This window comes from Sus scrofa, chromosome 4, assembly GCF_000003025.6.
Source record: "Sus scrofa isolate TJ Tabasco breed Duroc chromosome 4, Sscrofa11.1, whole genome shotgun sequence".
NCBI lineage: Eukaryota > Metazoa > Chordata > Mammalia > Artiodactyla > Suidae > Sus > Sus scrofa.
In genome coordinates this window covers 16,377,276-16,396,645 of record NC_010446.5, presented here as the reverse complement: position 1 = coordinate 16,396,645, position 19,370 = coordinate 16,377,276, and the positions used below count along the sequence as shown (strand labels likewise).

Here is a 19,370-nt window from a genome sequence, read left to right as displayed (position 1 = left end):
TTAAGGCAAATAGCCACCAGCCACATGTGGCTGCTGAGCACTTGAAATGTGGCTGGTACTCTGGAAACGAGATTTTAAATTTTATTCCGTTTTAATTAATATAAATGTAAAGAACCAGATGTGGCTAGTGGCTATCACATTAGCAGCACCATTTTAGAGGGAGAAATAAACAAGTTGATAGATACTCTTTCCTGCCTCCTCCTCTAATCACAAAACTGTTACATTTTGAATATTAAAAAGTGCTATGCAGGGAAATATATTCAATATCTTGTAATAACCTATAATGGAAAAGAATCTTAAAAAGAATATATATATCCGAGTCACTTTGCTGTACACCTGAAGCTAACACAATATTATAAATCAACTATACTTCAGTTTTATATGTATATGAAAGCAAAGCAAAATGAGGAAATAGAGAGTGGAGGAGGCATTATTTTACATGGAACAGTGGTCTGGAAAGGCCTCTCTGTGGGAGGTGACGTGTACATGGAGCCATGAAAACTGAGGAGCTCTGGGGTGGACTGTCTGGCAGAGGCCCCGTGATGGAAGGGATACACCTGTTCCAGCAGCTGGGGGGAGGGGAGCATGGACCAGAACATGCTGGGGTTGGAGTTCACTCTATGGGAAAAGCGAGAGGGCTTCATGCAGAAAGGTGTTGTACACTGGTTCTTCTCTTAAAATCTCCTTCTGCAAGGTTATCAAAAAGAACACCAGTGATATTGCTGGCAAGGAAGTGAAGAAAGGGGAACCCTTGTACACTGTTGGTGGGAACATAAATAGATGCAGCCACTGTGAAAAATAGTATGGATGTTCCTCAAAAACTAAAAATAGAAACTACCATATGACCCTGCAGTTCCCCTCCTGGGGATATAGATGAAAAAAGCAAAAACACTAATTCAAAAAGATACAGGCACTGCGATGTTCATAGGAGCATTATTTACCATCGCCAAGATATGGAAGCACCCTAAATGCCCATCAGCAGATGAACAGATAAAGAAGATGTGATATAGATGTAGATATATAGGAATTACTATTCAGCCATAAAAAAAAGGATGAAATTTTGCCACTTGAAGCAACACGGATACACTTGGAGGGCATTATGCTAAGTGAAATAAGTCAAAGCAAAACAAATACTGTATGATATTACTTATAGGTGGAATCTAAAAAAATGCAACTAGTGAATATAACCAAAGAAGAAGAGGACTCACAGATACAGGGAACAAACTAGTGGTTACCAGTGAGGAGAGGGAAAGGAGGAGGGCAAAGGAGAGGTAGGGAATTAAGATAGGAACTACTGTGTATAAAATAAATAAGCTATGAGGATATATTGTGTAGCACAGGGAGTATGCAGATATTCCATAATAACTGTAATTGGAGCATAACCTTTAAAAATTGTGAATCAGGAGTTCCCACTGTGGTGCAGTGGAAGCAAATCCAACTAGTATCCATGAGGATGCAGGTTCAATCCCTGGGCTCACTCAGTGGGTTGAGGATCCAGCACTGCTGTGAGCTGCGGTGTAGGTCACAGATGCGGCTCGGATACCTCATTGCTGTGGCTGTGGTGTAGGCTGGCAGCTGTAGCTCCTATTTGACCCCTAGCCTGGGAACTTCCATGTGCCACAGGTGCAGCCCTAAAAAGCAAAAAAATAAAAAAATAAATAAATATAAAAATTGTGAATCACTATAATGTACACCAACTGTACTTCAACTAAAAAAAAAAAAAAAAAAGATTTGGAGATTAAAAAAATAATACTTAAGCCCTTTCCAGTACCAAAAATAAATTTCAAACCATCACCATCAAGAAGCTGGGAAAAAAAAAAAAAAAATCCCTCTGCTGCTCCGGAGATGAAGGAAGCAGGAGGCCCGTGGGAGGCTTCCAGACGGGAGATGGACGTGGCCTGGACGAGGCAGGGAGAAGAGGAAGTGGTCTGACACTGGGTGTCTTTTGAAGACAGAGCCAACAGGATTGCCGATGAGCCATTGAGGGGTGAGGTGCAGAAGATCGGGGCTCAGGTGCCGTGGTGGGGCCAGTGGTGGAGATGAAAACTCTAGTAGGGACCCATGTTTGAGGCGGAAAAGAGTCTGACATTCAGACATGTCGGTTTGGGTGTGGTCAGCATAAAGACACGGCCCCCCCTCTGCTCTGCTGTGCCCCGAGGGACCTCCCCACGGCTGATAAATTGCCCAGCATGAAAGCACCTTAGAGGGGCCACCTTCTGTGTTCACAAGGTGGGGTGGCCCTCTCCCAAGTCCTGCTCAGGTTTGTCACCTGAGCACCTAGACAGATGAGTGGGGTCCCTGGTCCCACAGGGTTGCTCTTGAAAATAAGCCCATTATTCTGCCTTGAGCTCTCTCTTCAGTGGGACTCAAATCCAGGCCAGCAGGAGAAGCTGGAAGGGCTATTCCATCTCCTCCATCTTTCTCCTGGATATTGGCTACTCCTCTTTCAAATCACTTCTCCCTCCTCCTCTAGACTCACAGTGAAAGGCCCTCCTCTGTGGAAGCCCATGCATTTAGATACTCAGCAAGCTCCAGCCTAGCACTTCCCCTGTTTGGGTTCTGTTAACATATCCTACCTCGTAATAAGCAAATTGTTCCTGTACTCCTAAATTTATGTTTATTTAATGCAATTCCAATCAATATTCCAGCAGGATTTTATTTTGCAGATGATTCTGATTTATGAGAATTGACTTATATTAATAGGTGATCAGAATAACTCCGAAGTGTCTGGCAAAAAAAGAATGATAAAGAGAAACTTGCTCTTCCAGATATTAAAACATGCTCTAATCTACAAAAAAAAATTTTTTTTAATTAAGTGTAAGGCTCAATAGCTAGATAACAAGTACAGAATGCATAACCCAGAAACACCCTAGTATATAAAAAAAAATGTATGGCACAGGTGGTTCCACAATTTAGTAAGAAAAGATAACACAATACATGTGACTGAGATTATTGATAACTTTCAAGAAAAATGCTTAGAATTCTATCTCACAGCTTACCCCAAAATCTGTTCAAGTCCAAATGAGTTAAATATAAAATAAGCCAAAACACTCTAAGAAAACATAGGATAATAGGTCTCCGCTATCAAAATAGGGAACCACATTCTAAATATAAAACCACACTGAAAGAAGCCACAAGTGAAAAAGATTGATAACAGTGCCATCTAAAAATAAAAATTTCTACCTGTAAAACATGAAACATTCCACATGCAAAACTAAAAGGTAAATGACAGACTGGAAAAATTTTGCAAGCAATACAGTAAAGGGCTAATATTTTAAATAGAGAACTCATAAATTAATAATAAAACCATTAGGCATCACATTATAAAAATCATAGTTCACATTATATATAGGCATCACATTATAAAAATCCACAGTTCACAAAAGAAAGAATACAAATGGCAAGTGATTCTTTGAAAACTGTTCACCCTAAGTAGCAATCAAGAAAAGCAACAAAGGAGTTTCCATCGTGGCTCAGTGGTTAAGGAACCTGACTAGTATCCATGAGGATGCGGGTTCGATCCCTGGCCTTACTCAGTGGGTTGGGGATCTGGCATTGCTGTGAGCTGTGGTGTAGGTTGCAGACTTGGCTCAGATCCCAAGTTACTGTGGTTGTGGTGTAGGCCAGCAGCTATAGCTCCAATTCAACCCCTAGCCTGGGAACCTCCCTATACCACGTTTGCAGCACTAAAAAGACAAAAAGACAGAAAAGAAAAGAAAGAAAAGCCACAAAGCATATTAAAACAGCTGTCCCATATCTAATTGGCCAGGCTTTTTAGTGGTAATGTTTCATGTAAGCTAAGCGGTGAGGCAGGCACTCACTGCCAGGGGAAAGGCCAAATGATGCAAAAACTTGGCCATATGAGTCAAGAGAATTTAAAATGTTGACATTCTTTGACCCAGTGCATTTATTTCTAAGCATTCACCCAAAGCTAGTTATCAGAGGAGTTCCCTGGTGGCCTAGCAGTTAAGGATCCGGCATTATCACTGCTGCGGCGCAGGTTCAGTCCCTGGCCCAGGAGCTTCCGCATGCCGCAGGCACAGCCAAAACAAAACAAAAAGCAATGTAGTTATCAGAAATAAGGACTGAGGGTATGGACTGCAAGTCTGTCCTGCCGAAAAACAGGAATAAATGTCCGGCAGAAGTCCAATGGCTCAGTGTATCACGTATGGTATAGCCCTACAGTGTAATATCATGCAGCTGTTTTCTCATCGTTCTTTTGCTCAATGTTTATGAAAATGGGAACTGTTCAAATGAAATGAAGGAGATGAAGGAACACTATCTGGGGTGATGTTTTTCTTTATACTTTGAGGCATTTTCTGGATTTTCTATAGTGATTTTACTATTATGATAAGAAACAAAACATTCATATACATTTTCTATAAAGCCCACCTAAATTCCACCTTTCCAGCCCCCGGTGGAGGTACCATCCGTAACAGCAGCCAACATTTCACTGGCAAGGTCTCCTCCACCGTGAAACCTACCCCTTCATAAGCTCTCCATGCCCTTGTTGCTTTCCTCTACCCTTGGTCTCTAAACATCAGCGAGCGAGCTGCATCCTCGTTTGCTTGCCTTGAGCCTGGTCCCGCTGCCCTTCCCAGAGAACAGCAGAGAAGAATGTGCGCTTTCATTTTGCTGAGCACCCGCCCTCAGGCCATCTGTGCTCACCTGGATATTTGCTTGGGTGCCAGTTGGGACGGGTCATGGGAGCGACTCAGAAAGAAATGCTTGTGAGGAAACACTGACTCTCTCTATGTTCTTGTCCCACAGATACGATGCTGCCTCTTGTGTTCAGCCGTTGGAGCACTTACAGTTTTCTGTGCTGAAATCATTCTGGAAACACTAGACTTCAGCATTCAAGGAAAGCCAAAGCCATTGGAAGGGGCGTAAAGCCAAAAGCCTTTGATCTTAGAATCCCAAAAATCTCACTGCCCCTTCCCTGCCCACCCCCTCCGGCCCCCCATATAAGCCATTGCACGCAGGCAGCATGGCGAGCAAACGAAATCCACAACCCCGTGCATGGTTCGGACATCACAGGTAGTGGAACAAGACTTGCCCGAGGAAGGAGACAGGGCCAAAGAGAAAGGAATCAGCACGCCACAGCCGGAAACGGCCAAGGACACGTGGGCAGCAGAACCTGAGAACTCTTCCAAAGAAAATGAAGTGATCGAGGTGAAATCTATGGGGGAAACCCAATCCAAAAAACCCCAGGGCGGCTATGAATGCAAATACTGCCCCTACTCCACGCAAAACCTGAACGAGTTCACCGAGCACGTCGACATGCAGCACCCCAACGTGATCCTCAACCCCCTCTACGTGTGTGCCGAGTGTAACTTCACAACCAAAAAGTACGACTCCTTGTCTGACCACAACGCCAAGTTCCACCCCGGGGAGACCAACTTCAAGCTGAAGCTAATCAAGCGCAATAATCAGACTGTCCTGGAGCAGTCCATCGATGCCACCAGCCACGTCGTGTCCATCACCAGCAGCGGCCCCGGAAGCGGGGACAGCGATCCTGGGATCTCGGTGAGTAAAACCCCCATCATGAAGCCAGGGAAACCGAAAGCTGATGCCAAGAAGGTGCCCAAGAAGCCGGAGGAGGCTGCCCCCGAGAACCACGTGGAAGGGACCGCCCGCCTGGTAACAGACGCAGCTGAGATCCTCTCGAGACTCGGGGGCGTGGAGCTCCTGCAGGACACGTTAGGACACGTCATGCCTTCTGTCCAGCTGCCACCAAATATCAACCTTGTCCCCAAGGTCCCCGTCCCGCTGAACACTACCAAATACAACTCTGCCCTGGACACCAACGCCACCATGATCAACTCCTTCAACAAGTTCCCTTACCCGACCCAGGCCGAGTTGTCCTGGCTGACAGCTGCTTCCAAACACCCAGAAGAGCACATCAGAATCTGGTTTGCCACCCAGCGCTTAAAACACGGCATCAGCTGGTCCCCGGAGGAGGTGGAGGAGGCCCGGAAGAAGATGTTTAATGGCACCATCCAGTCGGTCCCCCCAACCATCACTGTGTTGCCCGCCCAGTTGGCCCCCACAAAGGTGTCACAGCCCATCCTCCAGACTGCTCTCCCGTGCCAGATCCTGGGCCAGACCAGCCTCGTGCTGACTCAGGTGACCAGCGGGCCAGCAACCGTCTCCTGCGCCCCCATCACGCTTGCCGTGGCCGGGGTGACCAACCACGGCCAGAAGAGACCCTTGGTGACCCCCCAAGCTGCCCCCGAGCCCAAGCGTCCACACATCGCTCAAGTGCCAGAGCCCCCACCCAAGGTGGCCAACCCACCACTGACCCAGACCAGCGAGCGCAAGAAGACGAAAGAGCAGATTGCACACCTCAAGGCGAGCTTCCTCCAGAGCCAGTTCCCCGATGACGCTGAGGTCTACCGACTCATCGAGGTGACCGGCCTCGCCCGGAGCGAGATCAAGAAGTGGTTCAGCGACCACCGCTATCGGTGTCAAAGGGGCATCGTCCACATCACCAGCGAATCCCTTGCCAAAGACCAGTTGGCCATCGCGGCCTCCCGACACGGTCGCACGTACCACGCATACCCAGACTTTGCCCCACAGAAGTTCAAAGAGAAAACACAGGGTCAGGTGAAGAGCCTGGAGGACAGCTTTTTGAAAAGCTCCTTCCCGACCCAGGCAGAACTGGACAGGCTGAGGGTGGAGACCAAGCTGAGCAGGAGAGAGATCGACTCCTGGTTCTCGGAGAGGCGGAAGCTTCGGGACAGCATGGAACAGGCCGTCCTGGATTCCATGGGGTCCGGCAAGAAAGGCCAAGACGCCGCGGCCCCCAACGGTGCTCTGTCTCGACTTGACCAGCTCTCCGGTGCCCAGCTGGCCGGTTCTCTGCCCAGCCCCTCACCAGCAATTACAAAAAGTCAAGAGCAGGTTCATCTCCTGAGGAGCACGTTTGCCAGAACCCAGTGGCCGACTCCCCAGGAATATGACCAGCTCGCTGCAAAGACAGGCCTGGTCCGAACTGAAATCGTGCGTTGGTTCAAAGAGAACAGATGCTTGCTAAAAACTGGAAGCTTAAAGTGGATGGAGCAGTACCAGCCGCAGCCCGTGGCGGACGATCACGGCTGCGATGCCCCGTCGAGGAAAGGGGCCAAAACCATCCTCACTGAGAGCCCGAAGAACGGGAGTGAGGTGGCTCAGCCCTATTACAAGGACCCCAAGAAGCTCAGCGAGGACGACCTGGAGAAGCTGGTCCCCCGGGCGAAAGCGGGCAGCGAGCAAGCAAAAGACGGTTTGCCGGCGAAGCCCTCAGAGGCCACCTCGGACAGGTCGGAGGGCAGCAGCCGGGACGGCCAGGGCAGCGACGAGAACGAGGAGTCGGGCGTCGTGGATTGGGTGGAGGTGACGGTCGGGGAGGAGGATGCCATCTCTGACAGGTCGGACAGCTGGAGTCAGACGGCAGCAGAAGGCCCCGCGGAGCTGGCCGACTCGGACTCCGACAGCGTCCCCGCCGAGGCTGGCCAGGCCTAGCCAGGTAATGCCACCTGTTCCCCCAGGGAGCCAGGGGAGGGTGCTGGGTCTCCTTCCATTGCCAGAGTCCACACGGTTGTAGGTACAGAGATACTAACACCGCTGGTGAGTCCTTCGAGGCTCTTTTAAAACGAAGAAACACGGTGGCCGAGAGATATTGTGTCCTTATTTGCAAGGCAGCGCTGCTAGGTGACAGCATCACTGCCTGAGGCCGTTGGGAGTCTTTCTGTTCTAACATCTAGTAGCAAAGTTAACACAGCATAAGGCTGGTTCTGTGTTTGCTGCTATAAGAAACAAACATGAAAGATAGGTCTTTTCCTTTCTTCGTTTTGGATTTTTTTCTTTTTTCTTTTTTTTTTTTTTTTTTTTTTTTTTTTTTTTTTGTAAGAATAAGTGCCCACATTTACCCAATAGAGATTTGGGATTGTTTCCTTTAACTGGAAAGGTTCTGAAAGTATGTGGTGTTTGCCTCGTTGTGGCTAAAGGATGGTGCACCTGCACGTCTCAGTGAGTAGCCCCCGCTTGTTGCTGCACCGACGGGGTCCCCAGAATCCCTTCAAATCTAGACGAGACTGGTATAAATTAGGTCTGTGGAGCCACAGAAGCCTGAGAAGGGAGGTTACCATGGTTACTAATGGCCATGTCGTCCACATAATGGGACATGCCACCCAAGTCCTTGGTGCCTGTGTTTCACCAGAGGTCTGTGCAAATCAGGGCCTGAAGCACAGCAGCTTTCTCGATGGTAAGTGGAGAAAGGAGGTGGGAAGGGGAGCAGGTGGCAGGGAGAGGGCTGCTGGAGGGAAAGGGCCAACTTGGCCAAAGCCAAGGGAGCCAAGGGCAGCTTAGAAGCAGGAGGGAGAGGCATGATTTACGGTCTGCCCAGGCTGGCTTCTCCGGAGGTCACTTAAAAGGCAAGGGAGCCCCCCTACCCCCAACCCCACCATGTCAGCCTGAGAAATAATGAAAGGTGAGAACCTCCAGAATGGTTGATAAGGTCCCCAAGGGAGCCCTGGAAATGACCACCCCTCTTTATTTATGAACTCAAACGACCCTGAGAAGTAAGCTTCTCTTTTTATACACCCAGAAGCCGAGACTCAGAAACCAAGGAACTTATCCATATTCTCCCAGCCAGCACCTCAGGTCCACCCCAGAGCCCTCACTCTCCCTACTGCCGTCTCTGCCTCTTTATTTCTGGCAGAAATTCCCCATTTCTAGTTGACACTGCCCAGCCCTGGTCCTGTGGCAGGAGATCCCTAGGGTTATTAGAGTTAGACTTTTGAATTAGCATCAGATCATTCAGAGATAAAGAAACAAGCCATCTCCACCAAAACAGGAACCCAGGAAAGAAACTCTCTTCATGTGTATGTATGGTAAACACCCTAAGTATGTGCCAGAAAATATTCCTAAACAAGAGACTAAGATCTCAACACCCAGCAACATCCAAGATCTCTAACTGGCCTCCTGATATTTTTCAGGGGCCACCGTATTGAGAGAAAGGGGCCGCCGTCTGTGCTGGTGGTGGCATCTGAAAGTTGTTCCAAGTCCCCAAAGAGGCACCCCTTCAAGGAAGCTTTCAACCACGAGGGGCCAAGGAAAAAAAAAAAAAACCTCCAAATTACTTCACAGCATGTATGAACCAAACACATGGGTCTCTTGAAATTCATAAATATTCAGGGGTGTCTTTATTTAAACACATATTTATTTAGGAACCTGCAGTCGCGTGCAGTTGCCACACAGAGAATAATCCTAGAAATCATGCATGGTTTTGATTTCATAAGAGGCATGCGATGCCTGTGTGAGAGAGAGAGAACCTGGGTAAGCCACCGAGAGCTGACTCTAGGGTGGGACGTCCCCCTGCTGGCATGAAGCGTTCCCCACCCCACCCTCCACCCCCCAACTGGTTCCTCTGGCTGAAGTTTTTGGGAGGCTCAGGACAGTGGCTCAGTCCAGGCTCACCCTGGCCCTGAGATTAGACACGAAGATAAGGAATCCCTCCCATACCTTGAATTGGGTCATCTTGATTCAGTCTCTGGGTGCAAATAATTATCAAGCCATCCATTGAGAGACCTGTCCTGGTAAGAGCCTGAAAAATACACTCCTCCACTCATAAAAATGAGTTAAACTCCTTGAGCCAAAGGTTGTCAGATATATGCCTTGATATTTGGCCAGACAGAATAGCCCAGCTCTGCTACCATGGAGCGATTCTATTTATTTGGATATGCACGTGCTCAGCATTCTTCCAGGCACATCTGTCAAGGTCTTTAAACTTTACAACACAACGAGAAAGCTATAGCTCTTGCCCCATTTTACAGAGGGCAGAACTGAGGCTCAGAGATACTTGCCTGGGGTTCCTCAGCTAGCAGCCCCCTCCCACCTGTCAGGTCAGTGCCTGACCAGACTACCAACGCCCACCACATCCCCATGTGGCACTGCCATCACCACCCAAGCTGGACCAACAGGATGTGGTCACATCTTAATTCTGTGTGGGACTGGAAACTAGCACACAACTCTGCATTCACTGCTTTGCTGCCTCCTGATTTCTGACAATTTCCATCTCCTGATACTTAGGGATGGCTTTGGGGAAGAGGTAAGTTCTGTGAAATAGCAGAAGAATATTTTCCATAGTTTGGCTTGCTTAAAATATTCAAGGCAACCAAGTGTTGGATCCTGGCTACAATTTAGGATCCAAGATATGTATACCCCCATAGTCTGTTCAGATTAGCTGTCCAAATACAGATCATGTGGGCAGATGGATGGGTGAACATGTTGTAATTAACCATTTCCCTCTCTCTCCTCTACCAGACCCTTGAAGTCAGGGACCATATCCCATTAGTCTCTGAATCCTCCAGTGCCTGATTCAGAATAGATGCTCAACAGCAGTCTGTTGAACCAGCCTGAGAATTAACGAAGACAGTCGGCTTCCAATTAGCCAGAATCTATATTCTTTTGCATCTCCTCACTTTTTTCTATCACTCATTAGTCCTATGAAATGCCAGCCAGCGAGGGAAAGGAACTGGGGACAGTTTGCTTTATCTGTGTGTGAGCAGCTCGAGGGAAAGGTCTGTTGGAGCATCAGTCACTGGCTCCTTACTAGGTGATTCTACGAGACTGTACATTAGCCTCACAGCCCTGGTACTTTGTGGAGAGTTAACTACTATGCCTTCTACCTAATTCTGGAGGTTCTCACACTAGGAATTCTCACAGTGCTTTGGGCATCTTATAGCAGCTTAGGAACCTAATGAAATCAAAGCCTCTCAGTTCTCAGAGGAAGGATGCTGGCCCCAAGGAGAAGCAGCAGCTGGTCCAGCGATGCTCATAACACATGTCCTGGCTCATTCCCCCACCAGTATGTGTGGAATGCCTGCAGTGTGCCAGGCTGCCAAAGAGGGCGGGCCCAGCATGTCCCTGCCCTCATGGAGCTCATGGTCTAGTTGAAGCTCTGATCCAAGAGACTTCCATTAAACAAAAAGGAAAAACCGCCAGGTGACAAGATTTTTTGAAAGGAAGGGGCACCGAACTGTGAGAATGTAGATTAGGGGACTTTGACCTGATGGAAGGGGTTAGGCAAGGCCTCCCTGAACAGGGAGTAGATGAACTGAAATCCAGTAGGTTCAGGAGGAGAGAGCAGCATCCCAGGCAGAAGAAATAAGATACTCAAAGACCCTGGGATGGAAGGGAAGCTGCAAGGTGACTGTAGTGGCTGTGAGTTCACAGTTCATTCAGGTGTGGGGGTTCAAAGCCAGAATGCTAAGTGGACTCACCTACCATCAGATTTTCCCCTTGAAACTCCTCTAACTCACCAATAAAGATGACTGTGATTCTTGTGTATGACCACGTAGACAAAGTTTGAGACCCTCTGAGATACTCAAGGAAGGAGCAAAAGGAAAGTCATCTTGCAGATGTCTGGGTGTTGAGATCACTCTGCCCTGGTGGTACATGGAAGACGGAAGGTAGAAAATTCTAGATCACCCACCTGCCTATGCACTTTATTTTATTCTTGTTTATGATTAAGTTTCTACAGCCTTAATACTGCATTAGTCAACTGGGGCTGCCATAACAGCATAGCACAAACTGGGTGGCTTAAGGAACAGAAATCTATTTTCTTGCCGTTCTAGAGGCTAAAAGCTCAAGATCATGATGCCAGCAGGGTTGGTGTCCGGTGAGACCCCTCTCCTTGGCTTGCAGATGGCCACCATCTCTGGGTCCTCACATGGCCTTTCCTTTGTGCATGTAACCTCCTGGTGGCTCTTCCTTGTCGCATAAGGACACGCATCCTGTTGGATTGGACCCCCACCCTTATGACCTTATTTAACCTTTCATCACCTCCTTAAAGACCCCAACTCCACAAACAGTCATACTGGGGACTCAAGTTCAGCATATGAATTTGGGGTGGGACACAGTTCGGTCCATAGCACTTACCTAATAGGCTTGTCTGTGGTTGTCAGCACTAAATGAGATAATATAAGCGAAAGCCCAGAAACAGGGGCCTGGTGTTAACATCCGCACCTGCTCAGTGGACACCAACTCAGAAGCTGCATATTCTTCTCCATGTGAAGAACTTGGCCATCTTGCCTGACACCACCCACCCCCTATAAGCGCATGCTTTGAGCTGTTAATTGCATCTTGGGGTGGGGTAGGGGGCTTGGGGCAACAACAAGGAGTAACATTTGCTGAGTACTTCACATCTGTTAACAACTCTCCAAAGACATTATTTTCTTCATTTTATGGCCGATGAGACTAGGACACAGAAAGGTAACTGGCCCAAGGTCACTGATGTAGAAAGCAGTAGAGCTGCAATTCCAACCCAAACCCACACTCACTCATAACCACATCCGGAGTCTGCCTTTAAATTACAAGCCCATTTGCTCCAATTCTTTGAACTCCCTGGGATAACATCCCACTGACGGGAAGGGGGCAGGAAGAGCCATTCGCCCCCCTGAGCCTCTCTGCCGGCGAGTGGGAAGACTGCACTGGCTTACGCGTCTCAGCGATTTTCCCCAAACCCCCGAGGCCTCCCCAAACTGCTGCAAGGAATGAGCCTTGCTCAGACCTGACCAAGGCCTAATGTAGGGATGATCTGGGATTGTAAGAAGTTGTCCTCACCCACTGGAAAACTACTTAGTCTTTCTCTGTGTCACCATGTCCCTTCTTCAATTCTAATTCCAATCAGACCATGCCCCCTCCCAGTAAAAGAAAGTTTGACTCAGAAATATTGAGCCATAAAGCACAACCATAGTGCTTGTTTTTCTGTCTCATGGACTATGATGTTATTCTCTCTTGAGTCCACGGGGCCTAAGGGACATCCCTACAGGGAAAATTAAAGAGAAATAGAACAGAGAGCTACCATAGGGGCAAAGACCTCTAATCGTTTCATGCTTCCCCAAAGGTAAAGTAATAGGCAAGCAGATTCTGCTAAAGAATTAGATAGTACTTTTGAGCATTCCAGGTTGTCCCCAAGACAGAACGGGACAGCTGTGGGAGACAGTGGGTTCCCTGCACTGGGCAGTGAGTGGGGAGAGGCTGGCCATCCCCTTGGGGGAAATGTTTGGACAGTGGCCATAAGGAAAGGGCCCCCACGACCTTGCCACTTTCCCCAAAGCTGAGATCTGGTGCTCTGGGATGAAGTGAGCCCATCAGGCTGCCGTTCTCTGCAGTGGGGAATGTCCCTGACCAAATGGTCAGACTCCAGGTAGAAGCCCAGGGGCTTCGCAAGAGGCCACAGAGTCAAAAATCTCTGAAACACTCTTTAAAAGAGATTGAGATGGGGGAGTTCCCGTCATGGCTCAGTGGTTAACAAAGCCAACTAGGAACCATGAGGTTGCGAGTTCAATCCCTGGCCTTGCTCAGTGGGTGAAGGATCTGACGTTGCCATGAGCTGTGATGTAGGTCACAGCCACGGCTCAGATTCCATGTTGCTGTGGCTCTGGCGTAGGCCGGTGGCTACAGCTCCGATTCGACCCCTAGGCTGGGAACCACCATATGCTGTGGGAGCAGCCCTAGAAAAGGCAAACAGACAAAAAATAATAAAAAATAAAAGACTGAAATGGGAACTTTGTCACCAATCATATAATAACCAGCCACCTCTCACGGCACAGTGCTCTCTTTGCACTTTTCATGCATTAATGAACATTTGGGTATCCTCACTGAGCCAGACACGGTGCTGGGAAGGGGGTGGGGCATGGCGGGGGCAGCAGTGACCACTGTGGATGGACAGTTAACCCGGCGATGTGAAGACATCGTGATGACAGCTGGGCCACGCAAGCCCCAGCACAGGAAGGTTTAACAAGGTGAACTGAGGGCACCTGGGAGCAAGGTCTTCCAGGAAGTGGCCCATAGCTGGCATGGGCTGCCCCAGGGGAAGGCCATGGAGCCGGGCTGTGTCCTGCATGGAGAAACCACTGCTGCCCCCGGTGTCCAGCGTCTTCCCAGCCTGACTTTGGGAGTGCTGCCAGCTCCCACAGCCTGGGGAGGTCAAGGAGAACTGAAATCCAGTGCATCTGAGGGTGCTTCCAGAGCCCAGAGCCATTCATGAACATCTGGGGTCACTGCAAAGGCCAAAAAAATAGGAGTGAGTGGCTTTGTCTCCCCTTCTCCAAGTTACCCTTTGGCCTTGCCATCTATTTTTTTGCAGATTTTGTTGTTGTTGCTGTTCTTTTTAAAGGCCTTGTTCAGTCATTATTTTTCTTTATTAATGCATATGGGCAGAGAATTGATTATACATATTCATACACATAAGACAGGGAATAACATTACCATCAAAGAAACCGAAGAGGATTCAAAGAAATGGAAAGATAGCCCATGTTCTTGGATTGGAAGAATATTGTTGAAATGGCCATACTACCCAAAGCAATCTGCAGATTTATTGCAATCCCTATCAAAATACCTGTGACATTTTTCACTGAACTAGAGCAAATAATCCTAAAATTTATATGGAACCACAAGAGACCCAGAATTGCCAAAGCAGTCCTGAAGAAAAAGAACAAAGCAGGAAGCAAACCTTTCCAAACTTCAGCTATACTACAAAGCTTCAGTAATCAAAAGAGCATGGTGTTGGCACAAAAAGACATATAAATCAGTGGCACAGAATGGAAAGCTCAGAAACTCACACACCTACAGTAATCTATAACAAAGGAGGCGAGAACAGACAACGGAGAAGAGTCTCTTCAGCAAATGGTATTGGGAAATTTCTAACTTCCTTGATTTGCAGCAACATGTAAATCAAGGAAGTTCGAACACACCCGACACCATACACAAAAATAACCTAAAAATGGCTTAAAGACTTAAAAATAAGACGTGACATCATAAAATTCTTAGAAAAGAACATAAGCAATATATTCCGACAAAAATCATAGCAATATTTTCTTAGGTCAGTATATCCCAAGGCAAAAGAAATAAAAGCAAAACTAAACAAATAGGACCTAATCAACCTTAAAAGCTTTTGCTCAGTGGAAGGAACCATCAACAAAATGAAAAGACAACCTGAAGGAGAGAAAATGTTTGCAAATGATGCGGCCAACAAGGGGTTAATATGTAAACTATACAATCAACCCATACAACTCAACAGAGAAAACAACCCAATCAAAAAAATAGGCAGAAGACTTCAATGGACATTCCTCAAAAAAAAAAAAAACAGATAACCAACAGGCACATGGAAAAGATGTCCAGCATCTCTAATTATTAGCAGAATGCAAATCAAAACCACAATAAGGAATCACCTTGCACTGCTCAGAGTGTCTGTCACCCAAAAGTCTATAAATAATAAATACTAGAGAGGGTGTGGAGAAAAGGAACCCTCCTGAACTGTCAGTGGGAATGCAGATTGGTATGTAAATACTATTGAAAATAGTTGGAATATTCCTTAAACGTCTGAAAACCAAGCTATCATATGATCCAGCAATCCCAGTCCAGAAATGATGAAAGCTTTAATTCAAAAAGACACATGCACCCCAGGGTTCACCACAGCACTATTTATAGAAATCAAGACATGGGAACAACCCAAGTGCCCATCCACAGACAACTGGCTTAAGATGTGCTAGGCATGCGTGTGTGTGTGTGTGTGTATAATGGACTATTAGCCATAAAGTAGAATGAAATATTTTCAGCAACATGAATGGACCTAGAAATTATTATCCTAATGAAGTAAGTCAAATATTACATGGTATCACTTATATGTGGAATCTAAAAAATAATGTAAATGAATCTATGTATGAAACAAAAACAGACTCACATAGAAAACAAACTTATGGTTACCAAAGGGGAAAAGGGGGGGGGGATAAATTAGAAGTAAAGAATTAACATTTACACTCTACACAAAACAGATAAACAGGATTTCCTGTATAAGCACAGGGAATAGTAGTCAATGTAATAATATATAATGGAAAATAATCTGAAATATATCTATATATATATATCTGTATATACAACTGACTCATGTTGCCATACACATGAAACAATATTGTAAATCAACTATACTTCCATCTAAAAAAAACTTGCCAGGAGCTCCCGATGGGCTCAGCAATAACAAATCCAACTAGTATCCATGAGGATGCTGTTTGATCCCTGGCCTCACTAAGGATCCAATATCGCCATGAGCTGTGGTGTAGGTCAAAGGTGCAGCTCGGATCCCACGTTGCTGTAGTCCAGCAGCAACGTGGGATCCGACTTAACCCCTAGCCTGGGAACTCAGGTGCAGCCCTAAAAAACATGCATGCATGCATAAATAAATAATAAATAAATTTAAAAACCTGCCAGATGAAGAACCACCTTAATCCTGAGGTTTACCTAAAAAGCAAGTTTGTCAATTCCTTAAAGAGACAGGGTTCAGTTTTCTGTATGAGAGAACAAGCGTGTATTCGCATGCGCGTGCACACACACACACACAGGTGAGCTCACTTACACCTAAAGCCCTCATTTGCACCTGGCTTTCCTCCAAGAAAAATGAAGCAATATTTCTGGAGCCCCCGTATGCTTTACACCTCACCTCTTCCCCTCCCAGCAGCCGGGGGTCGTGAATCGGAAAAGAGGCTCAGGGAGGTTAAGTTACTGACCTTGGCACACGGCTGGGAAGCGGCTGACCCGGGTTCCGGCTTCCTCCAACTCCACGGCTCTTTCCACTCTGCCCCATGACCACTACCCAGAGTCCTGTGCTGCGCTGGCGTGCTGCAGTCTGCTTGGGAGGAAGAGTCACCCTTTAGCCTCCTGGGCCATGTTTCCCAGAGTCTTGAGAGCTGCTTGGACGTACAGCCAACCAGAGGCAGCCTCTTCCAAAGGTGGTAGGAAGACCCAGTTTGCTGGGGGATCCCTGTTCTTTGGGGAGCGTTGGAGGCTGGCTGTGGTCCATGTGCGGGTGGTTCTGTGTGGGATCAGTGATAAGGCATGTTGGCCTCTCCGGGTGCCTAGGACCACCTGACCCCATCTTTGAAGCAGACATGCGCTCTCCTCTCTCCAGGTGGCTCCGTACAAGGAGCACCTGTGCATGTAGGGCAAGGAGGCCAGAGGCGGGTCAGGGATGGGGAGGAGCCGCTAACGTTGGATTGGCCTCGGTGGAATCCAGACTCCACCACTTAGGACTTGCCCGACGTCATTTGATCCTGCTGAGCCCCCATCTCTTCACGGTGGAGTGGGCCTACCTCCCCAGTTACCGGGTTACCCTGAAAATTAATGATGATCCCTATCAGCGCTTAGCATTGGGCCTGGCTCCTAATAAGCAGGAGATAAATTTTAACCATTCTCACCACCATGATTACTATTGCTCTTGACTCTGCCGCTGAGCAGACCTGGGAGATCACCTTTGCTGCCTGAGCATCCTTTTCTCCTCGTGATATGAGTGATGTTAGCAGCATCACCTTGGAGGATCCCTGCAGCTCTTAGGATTCGGTGACTTCTGCTGGATCACTTTTGGGTGGTGCCAGATCCCAAGGACACTCCTGGAATCTGGTTTCATCCACATACATTTCTCTTACAAGTTGGTTTCTTAACTCCAATATTCACGTTTTTTTTTTTTTTTTTTTTTTTTTTTTTTTTTTTTTTTGCCATGCCCAGAGCAGGTAGCAGTTCCCAGACCAGGGACTGAACCCAAACCACAGAAGTAACACCACCAGACCCTTCACCACTAGGCCACCAGGGAACTCCCTCAACTATTCAGGGAACGTGGGTACATTTGACCTCCAGACATTAGGAATGAATGACCGTATAAGTGATCTGCTGATGCCTGTGGCTGAGAAGCCTGATCTTCCTGCTCTTGGTCCCGTGCTCATGCACACACACAACTTCTCAGGGCCTTCTGAGCTGCCTTCTCAGCCAGAGACGTGACCAAGCAGTAACACGGCCTTACCAAGAGAAAAGCAGAGGAAAAGCCAGCAGCTTCAGGAATCTATAGATTTGATCACCTCCCAGCCTGGGACGGAATCCTGGCTGTGTCCTTTGCAGCCCTGAGCCTTCCCCTTGGTTCCCTTACTCGGGATCCTGGGGTCCAAGGAGCCCACAGAGGAAAAGGAGGTCTGTCTGAATTCCTGAGGGCCTCAGAGTACCACAAGCTGGCTACGCAAACACCAGGAATTTACTCTCCCACAGTCTGGAGGCCAGTGTTGGCAGGGCTGCGCCTTCTGAGGGCTGTGAGGGAGAAAGTTCCGAATGTCTGTCTGAGCCCCTGGTGAGTTGCTGGCAGTCCTTGGTATTCCTTGGCTCATAGATGCATCGCCCCAATTTCTGCCTTCATCTTCCCATGGTGTTCTTCCTGTGTGTGTCTGTCTCTGGGTCCAAATGTCCCCTTTTTATAAGGACACCAGCCCTATGGGGCCAGGTCCCACCCTAATGACCTCATTTTAACTTTGATCACCTCGTAAAGGAATTTCTCAAAAGGGTTACATTCTAGGTTCTAGGGGTTAGGACTTCAGCATCTTTTTGGGGGATGAGAGGACACAACTAACCCATGAGAGGGTCCTGGGATTACTTTCGTTACTCCAAAGCATATAAGAATGAAGCACTTCAGGAGTTCCCATTGTGGTTCAGTGGAAACAAACCCAATTAGCATCCATAAGGATGCAGGTTCCATCCCTGGCCTTGTTCAGTGGGTTAAGGATCCAGTATTGCTGTGGCTGTGGTGTAGGCTGGCGGCCACAGCTCCAATTTAACCGCTAGCCTGGGAACCTCCATATGCCATGGGTGTGACCCTTTAAAAAAAAAAAAAGACAAAAAAATTAAATAGGTCATATTTGTTTGCAGATGTGGCTTGGATCTGGCTTTGCTGTGGCTGAAGTGTAAGCCAGCAACTATAGCTCCAATTTGACCCCTAGCCTGAGAGCTTCCATATGCCACACCTGTGGCCCTAAAAGGCCAAAAAAAAAGAAAAAAAAAAGCATGAAACACTTCTCCCATAGCCTCTTAACACTGTTTAAGAGCACAGACTCTGGAAATTGCCCGGGTTGGAATGTTGGCTCTGCCACTTTCTAGCTGTATGATCAGGGGCAAATTTTTTTAGCCTCCCTGTGCTTAGTTTCCTCAGCTGTAAAATGGGAATAATAATAACATCTGAACCTCTGAGGGTTGATAGAAACATTCAATTAAAAATACACTTAAACCTTCTCATCCTATTAGGATTGCTATTCTGGATCCTATCACATTTGGAAAAGCCTCCATCTAAAAGCACACATGACACTTACCACATGCCAGGCACTTTTTTTTTTTTTTTTTTGTCTTTTCTAGGGCCGCACCCATGTCATATGGAGGTTCCCAGGCCAGGGGTCTAATTGGAGCCTATACCACAGCCACAGCAACAGGGGATCCGAGCCGCATCTGCAACCTACACCACAGCTCACGGCAACGCCGGATCCTTAACCCACTGAGCGAGGCCAGGGATCAAACCTGCA

The 19,370-nt window shown here is 47.5% G+C and overlaps 1 protein-coding gene and 1 long non-coding RNA gene across 9 annotated transcripts in view; one reads left to right on the top strand and one right to left on the bottom strand.

Annotated features, from left to right (window-relative positions):
* LOC102162152 overlaps positions 1-19,370 on the bottom strand; it is a 50,602-nt gene that overhangs the window by 6,370 nt on the left and 24,862 nt on the right. Inside the window, exon 4 of one of the 2 annotated variants that reach the window (XR_002343128.1) lies at positions 16,551-16,669. This is a non-coding gene — a long non-coding RNA (uncharacterized LOC102162152). Of the gene's footprint in view, positions 1-16,148; positions 16,670-19,370 lie in introns of those variants that run through there. The other variant, XR_002343127.1, reaches the window with a different exon arrangement.
* ZHX2 (zinc fingers and homeoboxes 2) overlaps positions 1-19,370 on the top strand; it is a 178,960-nt gene that overhangs the window by 157,214 nt on the left and 2,376 nt on the right. For all 7 annotated transcript variants that reach the window (XM_021088973.1, XM_021088974.1, XM_021088977.1 and 4 more), the window contains one exon: positions 4,771-7,507. In XM_021088973.1, coding sequence (XP_020944632.1) covers positions 5,020-7,503 — 2,484 coding nt within the window. In that variant the 5' untranslated portion in view covers positions 4,771-5,019 and the 3' untranslated portion in view covers positions 7,504-7,507. The remainder of the gene's footprint in view (positions 1-4,770; positions 7,508-19,370) is intronic.